Below are 20,221 nucleotides of genomic sequence, written 5' to 3' on the forward strand. Positions count from 1 at the left end.
TACAGTGTTTAAACATAAAAGTTGTGGTAATAAAGATTGTTCAAACTGAAAAAAGAAACAAGTAGGGGACCAAGAATTGACCATTGTGGTATGCCTTTAGTAATGGGGCTTCTGTGAAGAGAGATGAGGCAGTCTTTATTCTGAAAGCCCTGTTGTTTTGTAAGTTCTAGAACAAATTGGACACAGTGTTGCTTATTACAATATTATGCATGTGACTGAGTAGGATGGAGTGGTGTATAAGATCAAAGGCACAAGTAGGTTAGTGAAGATGGTGCTTGTGAGCTGACCATCTGTCAGAGTCCACAGGGCACTCATTCCTGATCAGAAGCCATGCTGCTTAAAGAATAGGAGTTAGTATTATTCTAAATAGTTGGATAGCTGTTTGTATGCTATATTTTCAAGAATGTTTCTTAAATTTGGGAGAATGGAGATAGGAAGAATGTGGGAAATTCTGGTTGGGTATGGAGCTGGAGGTGAGACAGAGGTTGTAACATGGATGAGGGGTTGGATAACGTGTTTTCTACAGTAGTAGATGAGCCTGGGGCAGATGATGTTAGCTCCTTTTGTTGCATTTACGGGGATTTCTTTGAATACTGGCACAATGACTTGAGATTTGACTGTTGTGAGGTAGAATGGATGCACGGGGGGTGGGTCAGATGATACAGAGGTGGGTGGTGTGGAGGGGGAATGTGTAGTGGGCAGGTGTGTGAAGTAATTAAGGAAGACACGGACTGACAGTGCTCCATGGGGACCGATGATTCTGTTCCATATTTTGGAGTGCGGCCATTTTTCCCACTCAGGAGGTTGACTTCCTTTTGAAATTGTTTAGGGAAGTGTACCAATGAGAACTATTTTGATTTGTGAAATTTAGTTTTATTGCACCAAATAGTTTCTAAGTAGGTTGTTAAGGTAGCATGAACTTGGGCTATGGCTTTAACTCTTAAATGAGATTTGTAAAGGTGGAGCATTCTGCCTCCCCTTCTAACCATTGACCGGACATCAAAAGTACAGTTATAGCCTGGGAAGAACTGCTGTAGGTTGGGATGGTTTTCTTTTAACCAAGATTCTGTGGCACAAGGTCAGGTGAGTAGTTATTGAGGATCTGTTTGGTCTCACTTGTTTCTGTTGTTCTTTGCATTGATGAGTGCACAGGAGAGGGATTTGAGATGTTAATGTGGAAGATGAATGCCATGAATCAGAGTTAAGTTTAATATTTGAGCAACGTATGAGAATGAAAATGATTGAGGAAAAGTGTAAATACATTTTAGAATCATTAGTCTGAGTTTGCACTGAATTAACAGGAGTGTGGTAGTGGTGTTTGTATTAGTGGTAGATGGTGGATTGCTTGGCAGTGTGAAATAATTGTTCAGTTTATTGTGGCTAAAGTTGTTTGTATTTAGTGTGTAATAGACTGAAGAAAGGTGAGGTGGTGTCAGTAGGTGTTATGTCTAGAGGCAACTGTCAGTGATTTAGGAAGAGGAGTGCTGAAACTGAAATATTTTCTAAGAATCCCTGCTGTGAATGTGCACTGGAAGGTGGTAGTGGTCAGTTAATGGAGGACTTGAGTGATGTTATGGGAGTAAGACCAGTGATAAATCAACTCTGGGGGCAGCCAGGGATGGGGGCAGGAGGGTAGCAAAGTGGTCAACAATCAGTGAAACCAGCCATCAGCTTCATGGACAATTCACAGGCAGTCAGTTAAGGAAGAGAGAACATGCAAACAGAAAAAGACAAAATGTGAACAGTCTTCATTGTGCATTTTGCCTTTTCTTATAATTCAGATTTCTATGCATAAAACAAGAGAAGAAGCCCCTGCGTTTACAAAAGGCTCGTCTTACCATAAGAACACACTTAAGCAAACTAGTAATTATCCTTCGGGAACTATTATGAAGCTCAAAGCTGAATAAGAATTTAAAATAGCCACTAAAACCAAAAAAATAACTACAAATTGGAAACTATGAACTATCATCCAACATCGTTTGAAATTAGTTCAGAAAAATGCTGCCCTCTCTGTCCCAAAGGAAATGGCTAATAGTGTACGAAATGATGCATACTCCAGCTGATGACTTTGGGTGGGGTATAATCTGTACTAAAGTTATCACTATTCCATGATTTCAGTCAAAAACACCCCCTAACTTACTGTGGAAAAAGACCTAACAACCATCTCAAAAGCTAAGAACACCTCCAGATAACATTAGGTGCCCAATTATCATTACAAATGTAATCTACTTAACCTGTTTAATCTAAGCCTCTTTACTGGTTCATAGGTGTATACTAGGCTAATGTCCACTAGGGCCTTTATAAGCCTAGCCATGTAACCTAGTATGACCCACACATTTTATCATTTAGACATTAATAGAGAGAGTTTATTTTTGGTTTTGACATCAATTACTGACCGTTTCTGTCCATCAGATATAAGTGCCAGACCAGGGGTGAATTTTTGGTTTTCCATCCGCTGGTCAGATTTGACATTGTTTCACATGGATGGGGAGCCTACACCAGAAAATGGGAATTCTGTAGGAAACATGTACGTCTGTCCAACACATCTTATTTAAGTCACAAGCAACATTTTGGTCTTTGGCTCTAGTGTTCTTATGCTGTATGTTTTGCAGATGTGCAAAAGGTTCATCAGCACTGGATCCAAGGATGCCTTGTATGCCAGGCATAGGTCACCTCTCAGTAGTCTGTAGGAAACAGAGTATAGAGACAGGGCTTTGAGGTGATCTGCAGGGGACATTGTGTTTATGCCCTATATCCTTTTTCTAAGGAATCTTTGCGGATGTTCCAGTTGTTGCATGTGTCTGGCAAAGGTCCATACCAAAGGAGACATACTGACCCTTTCCATTATACTCTGTAATAGGTCTGATGAGGGCTGAATACAGGGGTTTGATGACTTCCTGGACCTAGAGTGACCTTCCACTGACAAAGCAAAACTGGGGTGGATCCCATGTTACGAGTTCTCCTTTTTCCTTGTTGGTCACTTCCTTGATATTTCTTTCCATAGTTTTGCAAATAAGACTAGTCAGACTAATGGCTCTGTAGTTTCCTGGATCTGTTGATGGTCCACCCTTTTGAAGGGGGATGACCATTGCAGTCTTCCATTCTCGTGGCACAAAGCCTATTTTGAGACTACAGTTAAATAGTGACTCCAGTGGTCCTGGTAAGTATTATTTGACTATTTAGGGCATTTCCCGAGATATTATCAGGGCCCATTGAGGCTGTGTTTTTGACCTTGGCGAATGCAGCCATGACATGCTGTGTAGTTATAGTTGGAGGGGTTATTTATGAGGGTATTTCTTGGGGGGGTTGGCTGGGGAGGTAAAGTTGGTACTGAATTTGTCAGCCAGTAGGTTTGCTATTTTGCCAGGCTTGCCAAGCGTGGTGAATGTATCACCCTTAACCATCAGTTCAGCACACTTCTGTGTGCTCTGCTATGCCCCTGAGGTTTTTGATATAGCTTAAGAATATCTTATGGTTGTCTTTTGCCTAGAACACTGTCTTAAACTCAAAGTTGGCTTTGTTTGACCTAATTAGCCCTCTTAAGTGCCTGTTTAGATTAATGAGAGAGTTCATATTTTTATAGGGGGTTACACTTCCTGATTTTTGCCATGATCGTTTTCCTTTTGTTGTATAGACTGTTTAATTTGGGATGCCACCAGGGCAGTTTGTTTTTGAAGTTAGTTATAGGCTTGCTTCTTGTAGGTATAGCAGCCTCTATGCTATGACATGGCTGTACAGAGTTTCTTTGAATAATTCTGCATAGGCTGCTGTGTTCTATGGGTTCAGAGGGCATTGAATTTTGACAGACCATCGCCTAATAAAAAGTAGTGTGCCTTGGAATAGTTCCTGAATTTATACCAGCAGTAAAAAACAAAAAATGACTACTGAGCCCCCTGGACAATAAAATGACTACACTTTGAGCCCTCTTCTGTGTTTCCCAACTGAAACAAACCAGACAAATGCCTCCTGTCACAAGATGAATAATTCCAATCCTCCAAATGTAAAAACACAGTAAAAATAATCGCACAAGTCCAATGCTACTACAAACAACTAGCTAGAAATCCCTTACAGAAGGTAGCAACGGTGTTAGGGAAAGCACTTTTTTAGTAAAAATATCAGTGAAATGCACAAGTAAGGCAAAAAATGCAGCAATTACTTAAAATATTTTATACAAGTGTGATTTATTGATCCACAGCACTTAGCTTTGCATGGACAGCACTGGGTGGAAGTAAAGTACTTCTGGAATACAGGCTACAACTCCAAGTTTTGCTGGCCTCTGTGGAAATGAGCCAAGATTACATCATCCCAGATGGGATTCAAACCCACAATCTCTGTCTTAAGAGGCTACTGCCTTCTCCATTAGGCCACTGGGGCCTGAGTAAATATTACAAGCTTAGCCTTAACAGAATCAAACCTTGTACCTAAGAGGTAAAGACTTTAACCATTATGCCAACCCATCAGCTCATCCCCTAGTTCAATTTCTCAAGCCTAGAAAATAGCCATTGTAATGCCATTGCAAGAGGATGGCCTAACAACAGACCCTAATAACTATAGATCCAGTACTCTCAATAGCTTCGTATATAAAGCTTTCTAATGTATTCTCTCAGATCTTGTTAATGTCGACATATTTAATATATGTTAATCCTGGACCCTCATTTAATTCAGCTTTATCAGAGAAAGGGTCTTGCATCTGTAACTTCATTGATTTCTTTAAAACGTCACAAGTGCAGTGGACAATGATTACCCGGTACATGCAGCATATCTGGACCTGGTACATTCAGCATATCTGGACCTGGTCATAGCATTCGACAGTGTTCTCCGTACAAGCATTATTAACCGACTGATAAATCTGAATGTAAATCTTAAGCTGCATGGTGGATAGCAAACTGGTTGATGTAGCTCATGCGGTTAGCGTCACAGCTGCCATGTTTGAAAGCAAAACCATTCACAGTAATGTACCACAGGGCTCAGTGTTGGACCTTCTAGTTGTCATTTATTTCTCAGATGTTCATGCCAACACTTCAGCCTTTGTTTATCTAAGTTTGCAGACAACAATAAATTCAAAGTTATTGTTCAATCTTCTACTGACTCACTATTGCTCCAACATGAGTTAGACCATGTTAACAATCGGATCAAGGATAACGGTTTCAAATTAAATATGAAAAAATGTATTGCAGTTAATTTTGGTGACCAGAACATTTTTACATACCATGGGGGGTGACATAAATCAGACACCATTTTAAGAGATCTAGGCACTCTTGTCGATAATTCCTTATCTTTCTTTAACTCCATAAAGTATATTACATTTACATGCAGTCCTCATGCATGGTGCATCAGATGTCATCAGCAGCTGGCTGCTTCATCTCCTACCCTGTGTCTGTTCTCCTCACCTCTCAGTTGCCTTTGGGTTTGGCCTTTCCTTCTTCCTTGTATGATTTGTAACTCTTGTAGTACTATAATACCTCTTTCCATTGCTTTTTCATTTTTCCCTCCCCTCCATGTTTCATTGCACTCAGTTTTTGCTATCTTCTCCCCATATTCAGGATCATTTTTGCTGTCTTCTCCACATATTCAGGAACCTCTTGTATAACTCATGCACCCATACTCTTTTTGTCTCCTCCTAATTTTGACTGATGATAGTTTGAACGTTAGTACTCATCAGTCTGCTAATGTTCATTTTTCTTTCTTCCCAGATGCTGGGCTCCCTATCGAAATGTCAGCACTTGAAATGCCAAGTGGCGACACAGTGAGAAAAGAGATTGAAAATGCAAGAGTTAACTCTTGAAAATTGCTCTTTTTACTTTAAACTTCTTTTTTTCTGGGGACAAGCCCCTCTGCACCATCTGATGTGAGGCAGCTTGTCCCCCTGCATCCTCCGAATGTATCTACACCAACTCCAACGTACCATACTCCTGCCCCTTCCTGTTTATAAATCTCCATGTAGTGTTCATTAAATATTCCCTGATTATTTCATTCTCTTCTAAATGTTCTCCACCTCCTCCCCAAATCCTATGTACCTGTCTGTCTGCTTCCTGTATTTCCTGGTTAGCTGTTTTTTTGTGACTCCCCACATTCCACCAATAGTCCCTTCACTACCAATCTGGAATCTCTTGCTGTGTAATATTCATAACTCTTATTGCTTTTTTCTATGATCTGTGCCTCTTCTTCTTTACTTCCATTTCTTCCGTAATCACGTCCAGCTCCTCAGTCACCCTTGTCTTCTGTCCTTTCCTCCTGCACTGATCAGTTTTGGCACTGTCCTTGATTCTATCCATCCCCCAGCTGTTCATATTGTTCTATACTGACTTATTTATTAGACCTTGCCTTGTTCCCTTGTCCTCCCCTTCTATTTATAACTAGCCCACATCCACCCACTCCTCACTGCTTTCCGTTCCTGCACACTCCCTTAAGTTTCACTGCTGCGTGATGTTGTATAACTGCTTTCCGTTCCTGCACACTCCCTTAAGTTTCACTGCTGCGTGATCTTGTATAACTGTTTTCCGTTCCTACACACTCCCTTAAGTTTCACTGCTGCATGATCTTGTATAACTGCTTTCTGTTCCTGCACACTCCCTTAAGTTTCACTGCTGCATGACCTTGTATAACTGCTTTCCTTTCCTGCACACTCCCTTAAGTTTCACTGCTGCATGACCTTGTATAACTGCTTTCAGTTCCTGCACACTCCCTTACGTTTCACTGCTACACGATTTTGTATAACTGCTTTGCGTTCCTACATACTCACCTTATATTTCACTGCCGCATAATTTTATATATATTTCTTGTATTTGGATGTCTTCCATTATTTCCATTAGGTTTTTCTTCCTAAGAAACGGTCTGCTTTCCTGTACCAGAATGTTTCTTGTGAAGGTATTTTCCCCTTTCATTGGATACCTTTCTTAACATAACCACCTTCCTTTTTTTGTGCCCAGTTTACAGTAAAGATCTTGTAAAACCTTTCTTCATCCTTGTTTGGTGTGTATATGTTTGCCATTTCACACTTCCATGTCAGACAGTCCATCTTCTACCTGTTTTTTATCACTTTCTCTGCTGTTGTATGATTAAAGGGCTTCATACATTTGCTACTCCCCTATTTCCTTTCCCAGCCTTGCTGTCCATTTCTCACTTTAGGTAGTCATAAGGATCTCCCTATTTCTGATTTTCAGTTTTGTTTCCTGTAATAAAACAATGTCTCTCCCAGTCCTGTTTAGCTTTTCCTGTATTCTCCTTGTTCTGATAGGATTTGCTGAACCCCTGATGTTCCACACAATTATCTTTTTTTTCCTTGTTTTTATAAAACAATGTCTCTCCCAGTCCTGTTTAGCTTTTCCTGTATTCTTGTTCTCATAGGATTTGCTGAACCCCTGATGTTCCACACAGTTATCTGTCTTTTCCTTGTTGTTTTTCCTGTCTCATGCCACTTTCCCAGTTGCTGCCTTTTGGCATTCCCTTCCCTCTTGGCCTACTGCCTAAGCTGAACATTGTGCTATTTAGTGCCTGTCTACTCTGGCTTCGTTGACCCCCACCCCTTCCCAGCCTCTGGATCTCTGCCTTTTGGCTCTTGCATTTGCATGGATATGACCTGGACATGGGTCTTTTAAGACTTTATTTTGTTCTCTTTTAGTGTCCCTCACAGTATTTGATTGCATGCCAATCCAGTACTGATGCCACAGTATTTTATACCCCATCATTCCATTCATCAGACTACCCTCCCCACAGTTTCTCACTTGTCTGGTGCTTCAGCTTAATTTTTGTGACAGTCCAGTGTTTCTTTATTTGCAGTCTTATAGCTCCTTTATTTCACATTTTTTGTTGGTCATTCTTTACCTTACTTTTCACATTTTCCCACATACATTCATTGTCATGGCCCACCGCCCCCCCCCATTTGTTACATCAGCAATTACTTATTTCTTCTTAGATTTGGGTATTAACCTTATGTTTTCTGCAGGTTGTTGTACAGCATTAAGTAACTGTTAAAATGCATCACTTACACTGGAGATGTGTGTCTATGCCCACTATTACCCATTATTTCTTCAGTAATTTCTTCGGTGCCTCTCATTGCTTGTATAGGTTTGGTGTTGTGTTCCCTCGGGCATGTTTTGTAAGTTAAGTAGATGTTTCATTTAAAACACCTTCCTACCCTGGCCACAATCACTTGCCATTCAGCTTCCATTCCTTTCACTAAATTATTGCTCCTGCTTTACTGCGGATACTTTAATTCTTCGTGATTTCTTGCCTTCCACCTCTGACTCTGCTATCCATCATGGATGTCTCTATCTGGTTTGTGTAGTCTCTCACTTCTCCAGTAGTTCACTTCAGAGACTGCTGAAACATCCAGTGTGCTGTCCCCATCTCCTTGCAGATCTCCCTTGTCTGTCCCTGCTTCTTTCTCTGTTTTTATGTCTAAATCTCCCCTCAAAGAGGCTTCTCTTTCTTCTCTCTCATTGGTACAACTCTTGCACTTGTTTCTCCTCCATAATGTTGTCTTTTTTCTCATCTCTTTGCAGTTGTCTTTGTGATTTATTTTGTCCACATCTGTTTTACTGGCATGTGACCCACTTCACTTCCTGACTTAGTCTTCTTCGCTGTTGGGGTTTTAATGTTACATACCCTTCCTAATGTCTTTGCATTACCTCTTACATCTCAGATTGTTCTCAAAGTCTGTGTCTCACTACAACAAATCTACACCAGCCTTTACCCAGGCCGTTGAAGGTTGCAGGATCCTCATTTGGCTGTTGGGTATCTGCACACGGCTAGCAGGCTACAAATTGATGACCTTTGTTCTGAACTTTCGTCTGTTTTACATGATTTAAAAGCTTAAGTGCTTGAGTTTTGTTACCTGTAGGTTTAACCTTCTTACCATCCCTTGGCATTACAAATATTGGAAAAATAAAATAGCTTAAGCGCTGCCAAGATGGAACTCCCCAATCCTTAATTCAGTACTTGGGGTGCTTCTTTCATTTTTCTTTCAGTCCTTTCCAGCATTACAAATAAAACACTGTACCAAGGTTCGACATCGGTATTCGAACTTTGTATCGTGGGTGGAATTTAGATGATGTCTTCCTGCTGTTATCACATGCACTAGCGGCAACTCTCCTGGTACCTACACCGCCTGAGAGTCCTGCCTTTACTATTTATTTTATATTCTGTCCAGTGCACACAAGAAATGATGGTGATACCATAAAGTGTTAGCAAAACACAGGCATTTAAATACTAGCAGCAAAACCCGATAACTATTGGTGCTAATATACACAAGAAGTGCATTAAAAGCTTAAAGCATGTGCTGGATAGAGGTACAGGAATCTGAGCAAAGTGCAAAGCTGTGTAGATTAGCAGGGTTGTAAAGATGATTGTGTGTACATCTCAGTGGTACTGTGTTGGCAGAGTACATTTAAAAGTACAGAAGTTTAACATAATCTATTGTTAGTCTAAATGCATAAAGAAAAGTTAGGTTATGGTATCAGTTATACAGTGCAAAATCATAAATACTTTTTAATAACATTATTAACTTTTCTATTATGTCTGCAGGAGTGCGCAGTGTTGTCAGAGTCCATGTCAGATGTCACTACAGAGGAGCTTGCTAAATCTGGATGTGCCAAGAGCTTCTTATGGCCAGTGTCTGCTAACCCATCAAAATTAACTCCAACTGGAAATAAATATACTAAATACATGGACAATTCCATAAGTTTTAGCAAAGAGAATAAACTAAAGGCATTGCATCCCATGCAGATACCCACAGTGAGGAGAATGTATATAAGTATGATACATGTGACAAGAGTTTTAAAAAGTGCCAATTTGCAAACCATAAGGAAGCAAAGACTAAAGACAGGCCATATAAATGTTCATTATGTGACAAGACTTTTGCACTTGCAGGAGTATTCTCCTTATTCTGATTCTGATGTGGATGATTCTACTCCTTCTGCTTCTCCTCCAGAGGATTTTTCTTTTCAGAGACTCTTCATTCCATGAGGGAACATTTTAAGTGGGAAGGTCAGGACTTCTCTGATTCCAGGAAAAGGCTTAGGAATTTTTGCTTACCCCAGCATAGGCCTTGGCTATACCACCTGTTCTGGATGTTGTGGAAGATGTGTTTGCAGAGGCTTCACTTAATCCTGATTCGCTGCCTCCTGCTCCTGTTAAACCGACAGGTATTACAGGGTGCCTGAAGCTCATAAATATCTTTTATAAGAGTCCTAGGGCGGACCCAGAAACTGTTAGTCAGGGACCCAAGGGTGTCAAGGCCTCTGTTGTAAAAATCCGTCCCTCCAGATAAAGAGGCCAGGGCTTTGGATAGATGGGGAAAGAAAGTCTATACTTCTTCCACCTTAGCTATGAGGGCTTTGAATTGCCAGTTTCACATGTTAAAATATCAAAACTATCTTCTTTCTCAATTGAAGTCTAAGGTTGATGCTCATGGAAGGTATTGAGTGTAAAGAATTACAAGATTTGGTACATGTTTCTGAACAGGTGGGTAAGCACTCTTTACAATGTGGTTTTGATGCTGTACAAGCCTCCTCTAGGGTGGCTGCCACTGGGTCAGTTCTTCGCAGGCACGCCTGGCTGAGGGATCAGAATTTATCTGACCATGTTAAAACAAGGATTTTAGATGCTCCTTTACAGTCTGATGTGTTGTTTGGTTCACCTGTGGAAGCAGTCTTAAAGAAAATGGAAGACAAGGCTAAGTCTATGCAGACTGTTAAAGATTTTTTGCAAGTTCAGCCTCCGAAATTTAGTAGGAATTGGCCTGCTAACGGGTGGACGCATTCTTCTTATGATTCACAGTCTAGGGGTAGATCTAGACGTGGTAGGGCAGAGCTCAGGTTCTTTCAGACCTAGAACAGGGAGTTCACCTGCACAGTCTTCGGTGAGGGCAGGGCCAGTCCTTTCAAACAGGCCCAATGACCTACCTTTTCAGCTGCCAGAGCCTTCTTGTCTGGCAGCACCTTTGGGAGGAAGGTTGGCACTCTTCAAGGAAAATTGGAGTTTAATTACCCAAGACAGATGGGTATTGATATCATACACCAAGGTTACAAGTTTTATTTCCATACCTTGCCTCCTTTCAAAGGCATGCCAGACGCTCCTCCTCAGCAAAGAATAGAGGCTCACAAACAAATTTCTCTGCTGCTTCAAATAGGGGCCATACAGCCGGTCCCTCTGCCAGAAGTGGGCCTAGGATTTTATTCTCGCCTGTTCCTAGTACCAAAGAAGGGGAACACGTGGAGACCAATTTTGGATTTATCTATCCTCAACACTTATCTGGACATTCCCAAGTTCAAAATGTTGACGTTATAACAGCTTTTACCTCTGCTGGGCAAAGATCACTGGATGGTGACTCTGGATCTCAAGGAGGCTTACCTTCATGTTCCTATCAGACTAAGTTGCAGGAAGTATCTGGCTCGGCTGGGACTTCTCATTATCAGTTCTCTGCATTGCCCTTTGGCTTATCTACTGTGCCCAGAGTGTTCACAAAGGTTCTGGCTCCAGTAATAGCTTTCTTCAGGCTAAAAGGGATTCAGATCTATCCTTATTTGGACGATTGCCTGATTCTGGCTCAAGGAAGGGACGAACTTCTTCATCATTTGCAATATGTGATAGCAGTGCTAAGATGCCTGGGGTATTCTGTGAACGAAATAAAGTCCAGTCTAGTACCCTCTCAGGACATGTGCTTTCTGGGTGTGAGACTGAATACAGCATCCCAGATGGCCTTTTGACCCCGGACAAACAAAAGAATCTTTCCCTTTACTTCCATCAATTGTCTCATCAGTCCAGGCTGACTGCAAGGACAGTCCTTCAAGCCTTGGGGTTCATGGCATCTTAGATTCTGGTGCTTCCCAATGCCAAACTGCATATGAGGAAGCTACAATGGTATCTCAAAATGTATGGACACAGCACTGCCAAGATTTGGACACTGTCATTCAGATAATACCTTGCATTCAAAAGGAATTTTTGTGGTGGGCTCAGGAATGTCACCTAAACAAGGGACTCTCTGTGACCCGGCCAGAGGCGAGTCAGATTCTAACGACAGATGCCTCAGACAAAGCTTGGGGAGCTCATCTAAATGGAAAGTGCATACAAGACACGTGGCCTGCCAGACTACAACATCTACATATCAACTTGAAGGAGATATTAGCAGTCCAATTTGCATTAATGGCTTTCAAGGATTTACTTCTTCCAGGGCAGGTGTTGATTCTAACAGACAACACGACTGTCATGTGGTACATCAACAAGCAAGGGGGAACACATTCTTATCCTCTATGCAGACAAGCAATGATTTTGTGGGAGACTGCTCTCAGTTTACAGCTAAATCTTCAGGGCAAGGTTTCTGCCGGGAGCACAGAACTCCTTAGCAGATGTGTTGAGCAGACGGATTATGGATCCCCAGGAGTGGAAATTGGATCCTCATGTATTTCAGAAACTGACAGTGTCATGGGGAACTCCAGACATAGATCTGTTCGCTTCTCCACTAAACTACCAGCTGCCAAAGTTTTGCACAAAAAGGTTTCATCCCACAGCTTGGAAAGTGGATGCTCTTTCTTTCAATTGGAGCAATCTTCATGTGTATGCCTTTCCACCTCTGCCTCTCCTCCCAAAGGTACTCCTAAAGGTCAGACAGGACAAGCCAAAGATGATTTTAATAGCTCCAGATTGGCCTCGACAGCACTGGTACCCATTACTGAGAAGTCTGGTTCGGGAGCCTCCATGGCCTTTGCCTTCAATTCCACACCTGCTGTCTCAGGAGAACAGTCATTTACTCAATGTCAAACTTCACTCTCTTCACCTAACAGCCTGGCATATTTTGTTTTAAACCCTGGAGGGTCTCAGCTGCCACAGCAAGTTTTGAATGTTATTTTGGAGGCCAGAAGGCCTAGTACAAGGAAAGTGTACGAGATAAATGGAAGAGATTTTTATTTTGGAGTACAGCAAAGGAATTTGATGTTTCAAGCCTAATTTGAGTGTGGCTCTTCAATATCTTACTGAGTTACTGGACAAAGGGTTGTCCTTCTCTTCTATTAAGGTTCATGCTGCAGCAACTTCTGCTCACTATGACTGTGACCCACCATTGTTTTCTCATCCTTTGTTTAAGCACTTCCTTAGAGGGGCAAAGAATATAAGACCCCACGTGAGCTCCTACTCCTGCTTGGGATCTCAATTTTGTGTTGGAGAAACTCACTCTACAACCTTTGAGCCTGCAGCTACTGCCGAGTTGAAATATTTATCATGGAAGACTGCTTTTGTTGGCCATTACCTCTGTAGAAGGGTTTCTGAATTACAGGCCCTTATGGCAGTTGAGCCTTCTTAATTTTCCATAAGGATAGGGTATCTTTGCATCAATCCTACCTTTATGCCTAAAGTGGTTTCTAGTGTGGCTTTAAACCAAACTATTCATTTGCCTACTTTTTATGCAAACCCCCAAAATAAAGGGGAAAAGATTTTGCACACTTTGGATATACACAGGCAGTTATGATATTATTTGAGCAGAACTAAAGGGTTCAGGCAGTCTCAGCAGTTATTTGTTTCATTTGCTTTGGGTTCTCAGGGCAAGCCTGTGTCAAAACAAACTATTTCTAAGTGGATTGGGTTTTGTATTGTTTTCTGTTATTCCCATCATGGTAAGGAGATTCCAGCTGGGATTAGGCCTCATTCCACTAGGGCTACTGCCACTTCTACAGCTTTTTAAGGGGTGGCAACTAAAGATATTTTGGAGGCAGCTACTTGGAGTTCAGTGCATACTTTCTCTAAGCATTATCACCTTCCACTTTACTCTAAATCTAGGGCTGGTTTTGCCGCTGCTATTTTACAGGGCATTTTGGCAGCTCCTACTGCTTTATAGTTTTGCCATCCGCCCTTACCTCTGCTTTGGGATTCTTCCCAAGTGTAAGGACTGCAGCAATGTGAGATGAAGAACATAGTACAGTTTTGTACCTACCATAAATGTAGATGTTCGAAGATCCACATTGCTGCAGTCCAATTTACCCTCCCTCCTTCCCCTCTGTAGTTAGAGGCGGTTGTGTGGTTTGGGTTGTAAATATTGTAGATATTATATATATTGTACATATGATTAGTGCAAGGGTGGTTGTTTGTTTTTTGCTGTCTTTTGGTTTTGACCTTTCTTGTTTAGGGTCTTCTGACATCTGGGGCAAGAAAAGACTGAGGATATGACGTCGGTCATGCGCATTTGTACCCTGACGTCCTGATGTCAGTCTTAAGCGCCTTGACCGACGTCAGCCTAATACTTTGATATTCGGGCCGACCGAGGACAGCGGACTACCCAAGTGTAAGGACTGCAGCAATGTGGATCTTCGAACATCTACATTTATGGTAGGTACAAAACTGTACTTTATAAAACAATGTCTCGCCCAGTCCTGTTTAGCTTTTCCTCTATTCTTGTTCTCATAGGATTTGCTGAACCCCTGATGTTCCACACAATTATCTGTCTTTTCCTTGTTGGTTTTCTTGTCTCATGCCAGTTTCCCAGTTGCTACCTTTTGGCATTCCCTTCCCTCTTGGCCTACTGTCTAAGCTGAACATTGTGCTATTTAGTGCCTGTCTACTCTGGCTTCGTTGACCCCCACCCCTTCCCAGCCTCTGGATCTCTGCCTTTTGGCTCTTGCATTTGCATGGATATGACCTGGACATGGGTCTTTTAAGACTTTATTTTGTTCTCTTTTAGTGTCCCTCACAGTATTTGATTGCATGCCAATCCAGTACTGATGCCACAGTATTTTATACCCCATCATTCCATTCATCAGACTACCCTCCCCACAGTTTCTCACTTGTCTGGTGCTTCAGCTTAATTTTTGTGACAGTCCAGTGTTTCTTTATTTGCAGTCTTATAGCTCCTTTATTTCACATTTTTTGTTGGTCATTCTTTACCTTACTTTTCACATTTTCCCACATACATTCATTGTCATGCCCCCCCCCCCATTTGTTACATCAGCGAGTACTTATTTCTTCTTAGATTTGGGTATTAACCGTATGTTTTCTGCAGGTTGTTGTACAGCATTAAGTAACTGTTAAAATGCATCACTTACACTGGAGATGTGTGCCTATGCCCATTAATTGACTGCATTACCCATTATTTCTTCAGTAATTTCTTCGGTGCCTCTCATTGCTTGTATAGGTTTGGTGTTGTGTTCCCTCGGGCATGTTTTGTAAGTTAAGTAGATGTTTCATTTAAAACACCTTCCTACCCTGGCCACAATCACTTGCCATTCAGCTTCCATTCCTTTCACTAAATTATTGCTCCTGCTTTACTGCGGATACTTTAATTCTTCGTGATTTCTTGCCTTCCACCTCTGACTCTGCTATCCATCATGGATGTCTCTATCTGGTTTGTGTAGTCTCTCACTTCTCCAGTAGTTCACTTCAGAGACTGCTGAAACATCCAGTGTGCTGTCCCCATCTCCTTGCAGATCTCCCTTGTCTGTCCCTGCTTCTTTCTCTGTTTTTATGTCTAAATCTCCCCTCAAAGAGGCTTCTCTTTCTTCTCTCTCATTGGTACAACTCTTGCACTTGTTTCTCCTCCATAATGTTGTCTTTTTTCTCATCTCTTTGCAGTTGTCTTTGTGATTTATTTTGTCCACATCTGTTTTACTGGCATGTGACCCACTTCACTTCCTGACTTAGTCTTCTTCGCTGTGGGGGGTTTTAATGTTACATACCCTTCCTAATGTCTTTGCATTACCTCTTACATCTCAGATTGTTCTCAAAGTCTGTGTCTCACTACAACAAATCTACACCAGCCTTTACCCAGGCCGTTGAAGGTTGCAGGATCCTCATTTGGCTGTTGGGTATCTGCACACGGCTAGCAGGCTACAAATTGATGACCTTTGTTCTGAACTTTCGTCTGTTTTACATGATTTAAAAGCTTAAGTGCTTGAGTTTTGTTACCTGTAGGTTTAACCTTCTTACCATCCCTTGGCATTACAAATATTGGAAAAATAAAATAGCTTAAGCGCTGCCAAGATGGAACTCCCCAATCCTTAATTCAGTACTTGGGGTGCTTCTTTCATTTTTCTTTCAGTCCTTTCCAGCATTACAAATAAAACACTGTACCAAGGTTCGACATCGGTATTCGAACTTTGTATCGTGGGTGGAATTTAGATGATGTCTTCCTGCTGTTATCACATGCACTAGCGGCAACTCTCCTGGTACCTACACCGCCTGAGAGTCCTGCCTTTACTATTTATTTTATATTCTGTCCAGTGCACACAAGAAATGATGGTGATACCATAAAGTGTTAGCAAAACACAGGCATTTAAATACTAGCAGCAAAACCCGATAACTATTGGTGCTAATATACACAAGAAGTGCATTAAAAGCTTAAAGCATGTGCTGGATAGAGGTACAGGAATCTGAGCAAAGTGCAAAGCTGTGTAGATTAGCAGGGTTGTAAAGATGATTGTGTGTACATCTCAGTGGTACTGTGTTGGCAGAGTACATTTAAAAGTACAGAAGTTTAACATAATCTATTGTTAGTCTAAATGCATAAAGAAAAGTTAGGTTATGGTATCAGTTATACAGTGCAAAATCATAAATACTTTTTAATAACATTATTAACTTTTCTATTAAGTCTGCAGGGGTACGCAGTGTTGTCAGAGTCCATGTCAGATGTCACTACAGAGGGAGCTTCCTAAATCTGGATGTGCCAAGAGCTTCTTATGGCCAGTGTCTGCTAACCCATCAAAATTAACTCCAACTGGAAATAAATATACTAAATACATGGACAATTCCATAAGTTTTAGCAAAGAGAATAAACTAAAAGGCATTGCATCCCATGCAGATACCCACAGTGAGGAGAATGTATATAAGTATGATACATGTGACAAGAGTTTTAAAAAGTGCCAATTTGCAAACCATAAGGAAGCAAACACTAAAGACAGGCCATATAAATGTTCATTATGTGACAAGACTTTTGCACTTAAGAACAGTCTAATATACCATGAAAAAACTCACTGTGGTGGGAAGTTATATAAATGTGCAACATGTGATAAAATTTTTAGACAGAAGGGTGGCCTCCTGTACCATGAAAAAACTCATACAGGAGAGAGGCCTCATAAATGTACAGTATGTAACAAGAGTTTTATACAGAAAATTCAGCTCGTATCCCATGAGAGAACTCACACTGGTTATCGGCCTTATAAGTGTGGTACATGTGATAAGAGTTTTATATTGAAGTGTCAGCTCACACAGCATGAGAAAATGCACAGTGGAGAGAAGCCATATCTGTGCACGCTGTGTAATAGGAGTTTTATACGAAAGTGGCTACTAACATGCCATGAAAGAACACATGCTGGCAATAAGCCATATAAATGTACTACATGTGACAAGAGTTTTAAGCACAGAAATAGTCTTGTTTATCATGAAAAAACTCATTCTGTAGAGACTCCATATAAATGTGCAACATGTGGCATGAGTTTTATGCAGAAGAACAGTTTTATATTCCATAAAAAAACACACTCCGGGGAGAAGTCATATAAATGTGCCACATGTGATATGAGTTTTATATCAAAGAGCCACCTGACACAGCATGAAAAAATGCACACTGGTGAGAAGCCATATCAGTGTGCATGGTGTAACAGGAGTTTTACACGAAAGTGGCTTCTGACGACCCATGAGAGAACACACACTGGTAATAAGCCATATAAATGTGCTACATGTGACAGAAGTTTTACACAGAAAAGTGGTCTTGCATATCATGAAAAAACTCATGTTGTAGAAAAGCCATATAAATGTGCAACATGTGATAGGGTGTTTATACAGAAGAACAGTTTTATATTCCATAAAAAAACTCACACTGTGGGGAAGCCATATAAATGTGCAACATGTGATAAAACTTTTACACATAAGGGCAGTCTAGTATACCATGAAAAAACTCATACGGGAGAGAGGCCACATAAATGTGCAACATGTGACAAGAGTTTTATACAGAGGTGCCAGCTTGCATCCCATGAGAAAACTCATACTGGTGATCGGCCGTATAAATGTGCTACATGTGATAAGAGTTTTATATCAAAGAGCCACCTGACACAGCATGAGAAAATGCACTCTGGTGAGAAGCCATTTATATGTGCATGGTGTAATAAGAGTTTTAGGCACAAGTCACTTCTAACATCCCATGAGAGAAAACATACTGGTAATAGGCCATATAAATGTGCTACATGTGACAAGAGTTTTACACATAGAAATAGTCTTGTATACCATGAAAAAAAACATTGTGAAGAAAAGCCACATAAATGTGGAACGTGTGGCAAGAGTTTTATAATGAAGAGCCATCTCCTATACCATGAAAAAACTCATATTGGAGTGAATAATATATTCTATATTATATTACCATCTCCTAAGTACTGATACAGAAAGTCAGAAAACGCCAGGATTTCCAAGCCGAAGCTAGAGCAATGTTGGAACAGCAGCACTAATGAAAATAACTTTTTAGATGTAGTTAAATATCTGGCCAGTACATGTAACTGTCTACGAACTGTAGAATTGGACAATTCTGGGTACATTGCAGGTGCTGAGTAAAGCACTCTTGGCAAACAACAAAGACGAAGTAATACAAATTTATTGAACTCTAACTGTAAACTAACTCAAGAACAGGCTGCATTCCTGTCACAGTAATAAAACCTCAAAATATTTGAAGGAATCAAAAAGAAGGAAACATTTTATATATAAAATATTGCTTTCAAGCATTCTTAAAATTTTAGTCAGTACATGTAACTCCATATGAATTACAAAGGCGACAATTCTGGGTAATCTGTGGGTATTGAGAAGAGCACTCTTGGCAAACATGAAAGATTAAAACAGTGCTACTGTCATGAACAAATAAAAACTGAAGTGAAGGTGCAACAGAAAACTGAAGAGTTTAGTGTGGTGAGTCTGATGCAGGCAATTTCACAACAGACTGAGACCATGACTCTTTACAAAATGTTGTAGTGCACAGAACAGGACACTTGGAAAGAGAATATGGCACAGACTACAGTTTTGAAGTCTTCTGCAGAAGACCAGTTAGGATTGCACAGAAAGGGGGAAGAGCAGTTAGCAGAGAGGAAATAGGATATTTCAGCCAAGACCAGTATGATCCAAGGGAATCTTGCATGTTTAAATATAAAAGGACAAGTGTATTAAGATAGACGAGAACAGACTACAGAAAGTAAATAATACTGAAAGTATTAGAAGCTTGATAAACAGGTAAATACAGTAATTAGGACATTTAAGAGAGTGTTTCATGAAATGCAATATAATAAACAGAATATACTACTGTGCTGATAAATAAGTAACAGATAAAGCACTACCACAGAAATGCAGAGTAACAAACGAAAGGAAGGAAACGGGCAGAATGACATTGTGGAAGCATCAAATAGAGAGAACGATAAAGCACTTAAAACATGAAGTATCACATAACGAGAACGATAAAGCACTTAAAACATGAAGTATCACATAACGAGAACGATAAAGCACTTAAAACATGAAGTATCACATAACGAGAACAATAAAGCACTTAAAACATGAAGTATCCTCACATAACGAGAACGATAAAGCACTTAAAACATGATCACATAATGAGAATGATAAAGCACTTAAAACATGAAGTATCACATAACGGGAATAATAAAGCACTTAAAACATGAAGTATCACCACATAACGAGAACAATAAAGCATTTAAAACATGAAGTATCACATAACGAGAATGATAAAGCACTTAAAACATGAAGTATCACCACATAACGAGAACGATAAAGCACTTAAAACATGAAGTATCACATAACGAGAACGATAAAGCACTTAAAACATGAAGTATCACCACATAACAAGAACAATAAAGCACTTAAAACATGAAGTATCACATAACGAGAACGATAAAGCACTTAAAACATGAAGTATCACATAACGAGAACAATAAAGCACTTAAAACATGAAGTATCCTCACATAACGAGAACGATAAAGCACTTAAAACATGAAGTATCACATAACGGGAACGATAAAGCACTTAAAACATGAAGTATCACATAACTGGAATGATAAAGCACTTAAAACATGAAGTATCACCACATAACTAGAACGATAAAGCATTTAAAACATGAAGTATCACATAACGAGAATGATAAAGCACTTAAAACATGAAGTATCACATAACGAGAATGATAAAGCACTTAAAACATGAAGTATCACATAACGAGAACGATAAAGCACTTAAAACATGAAGTATCACATAACGAGAATGA

At 40.3% G+C, this 20,221-nt stretch overlaps 1 protein-coding gene across 1 annotated transcript in view; it reads left to right on the forward strand.

The window, feature by feature from the left end:
- LOC122814886 (zinc finger protein 260-like) overlaps positions 1–19,538 on the forward strand; it is a 153,479-nt gene extending 133,941 nt beyond the window's left edge. Inside the window, exon 6 of the mRNA XM_044087156.1 lies at positions 16,571–19,538. Within this exon, the coding sequence (XP_043943091.1) occupies positions 16,571–18,348 (1,778 nt within the window). The 3' untranslated portion in view covers positions 18,349–19,538. The remainder of the gene's footprint in view (positions 1–16,570) is intronic.
- Positions 19,539–20,221: the final 683 nt, after the last annotated feature.

The sequence above is a fragment of the Protopterus annectens genome, chromosome 11.part0 (genome assembly GCF_019279795.1).
Source record: "Protopterus annectens isolate FY-2018-M chromosome 11.part0, PAN1.0, whole genome shotgun sequence".
Taxonomy (NCBI): domain Eukaryota; kingdom Metazoa; phylum Chordata; order Ceratodontiformes; family Protopteridae; genus Protopterus; species Protopterus annectens.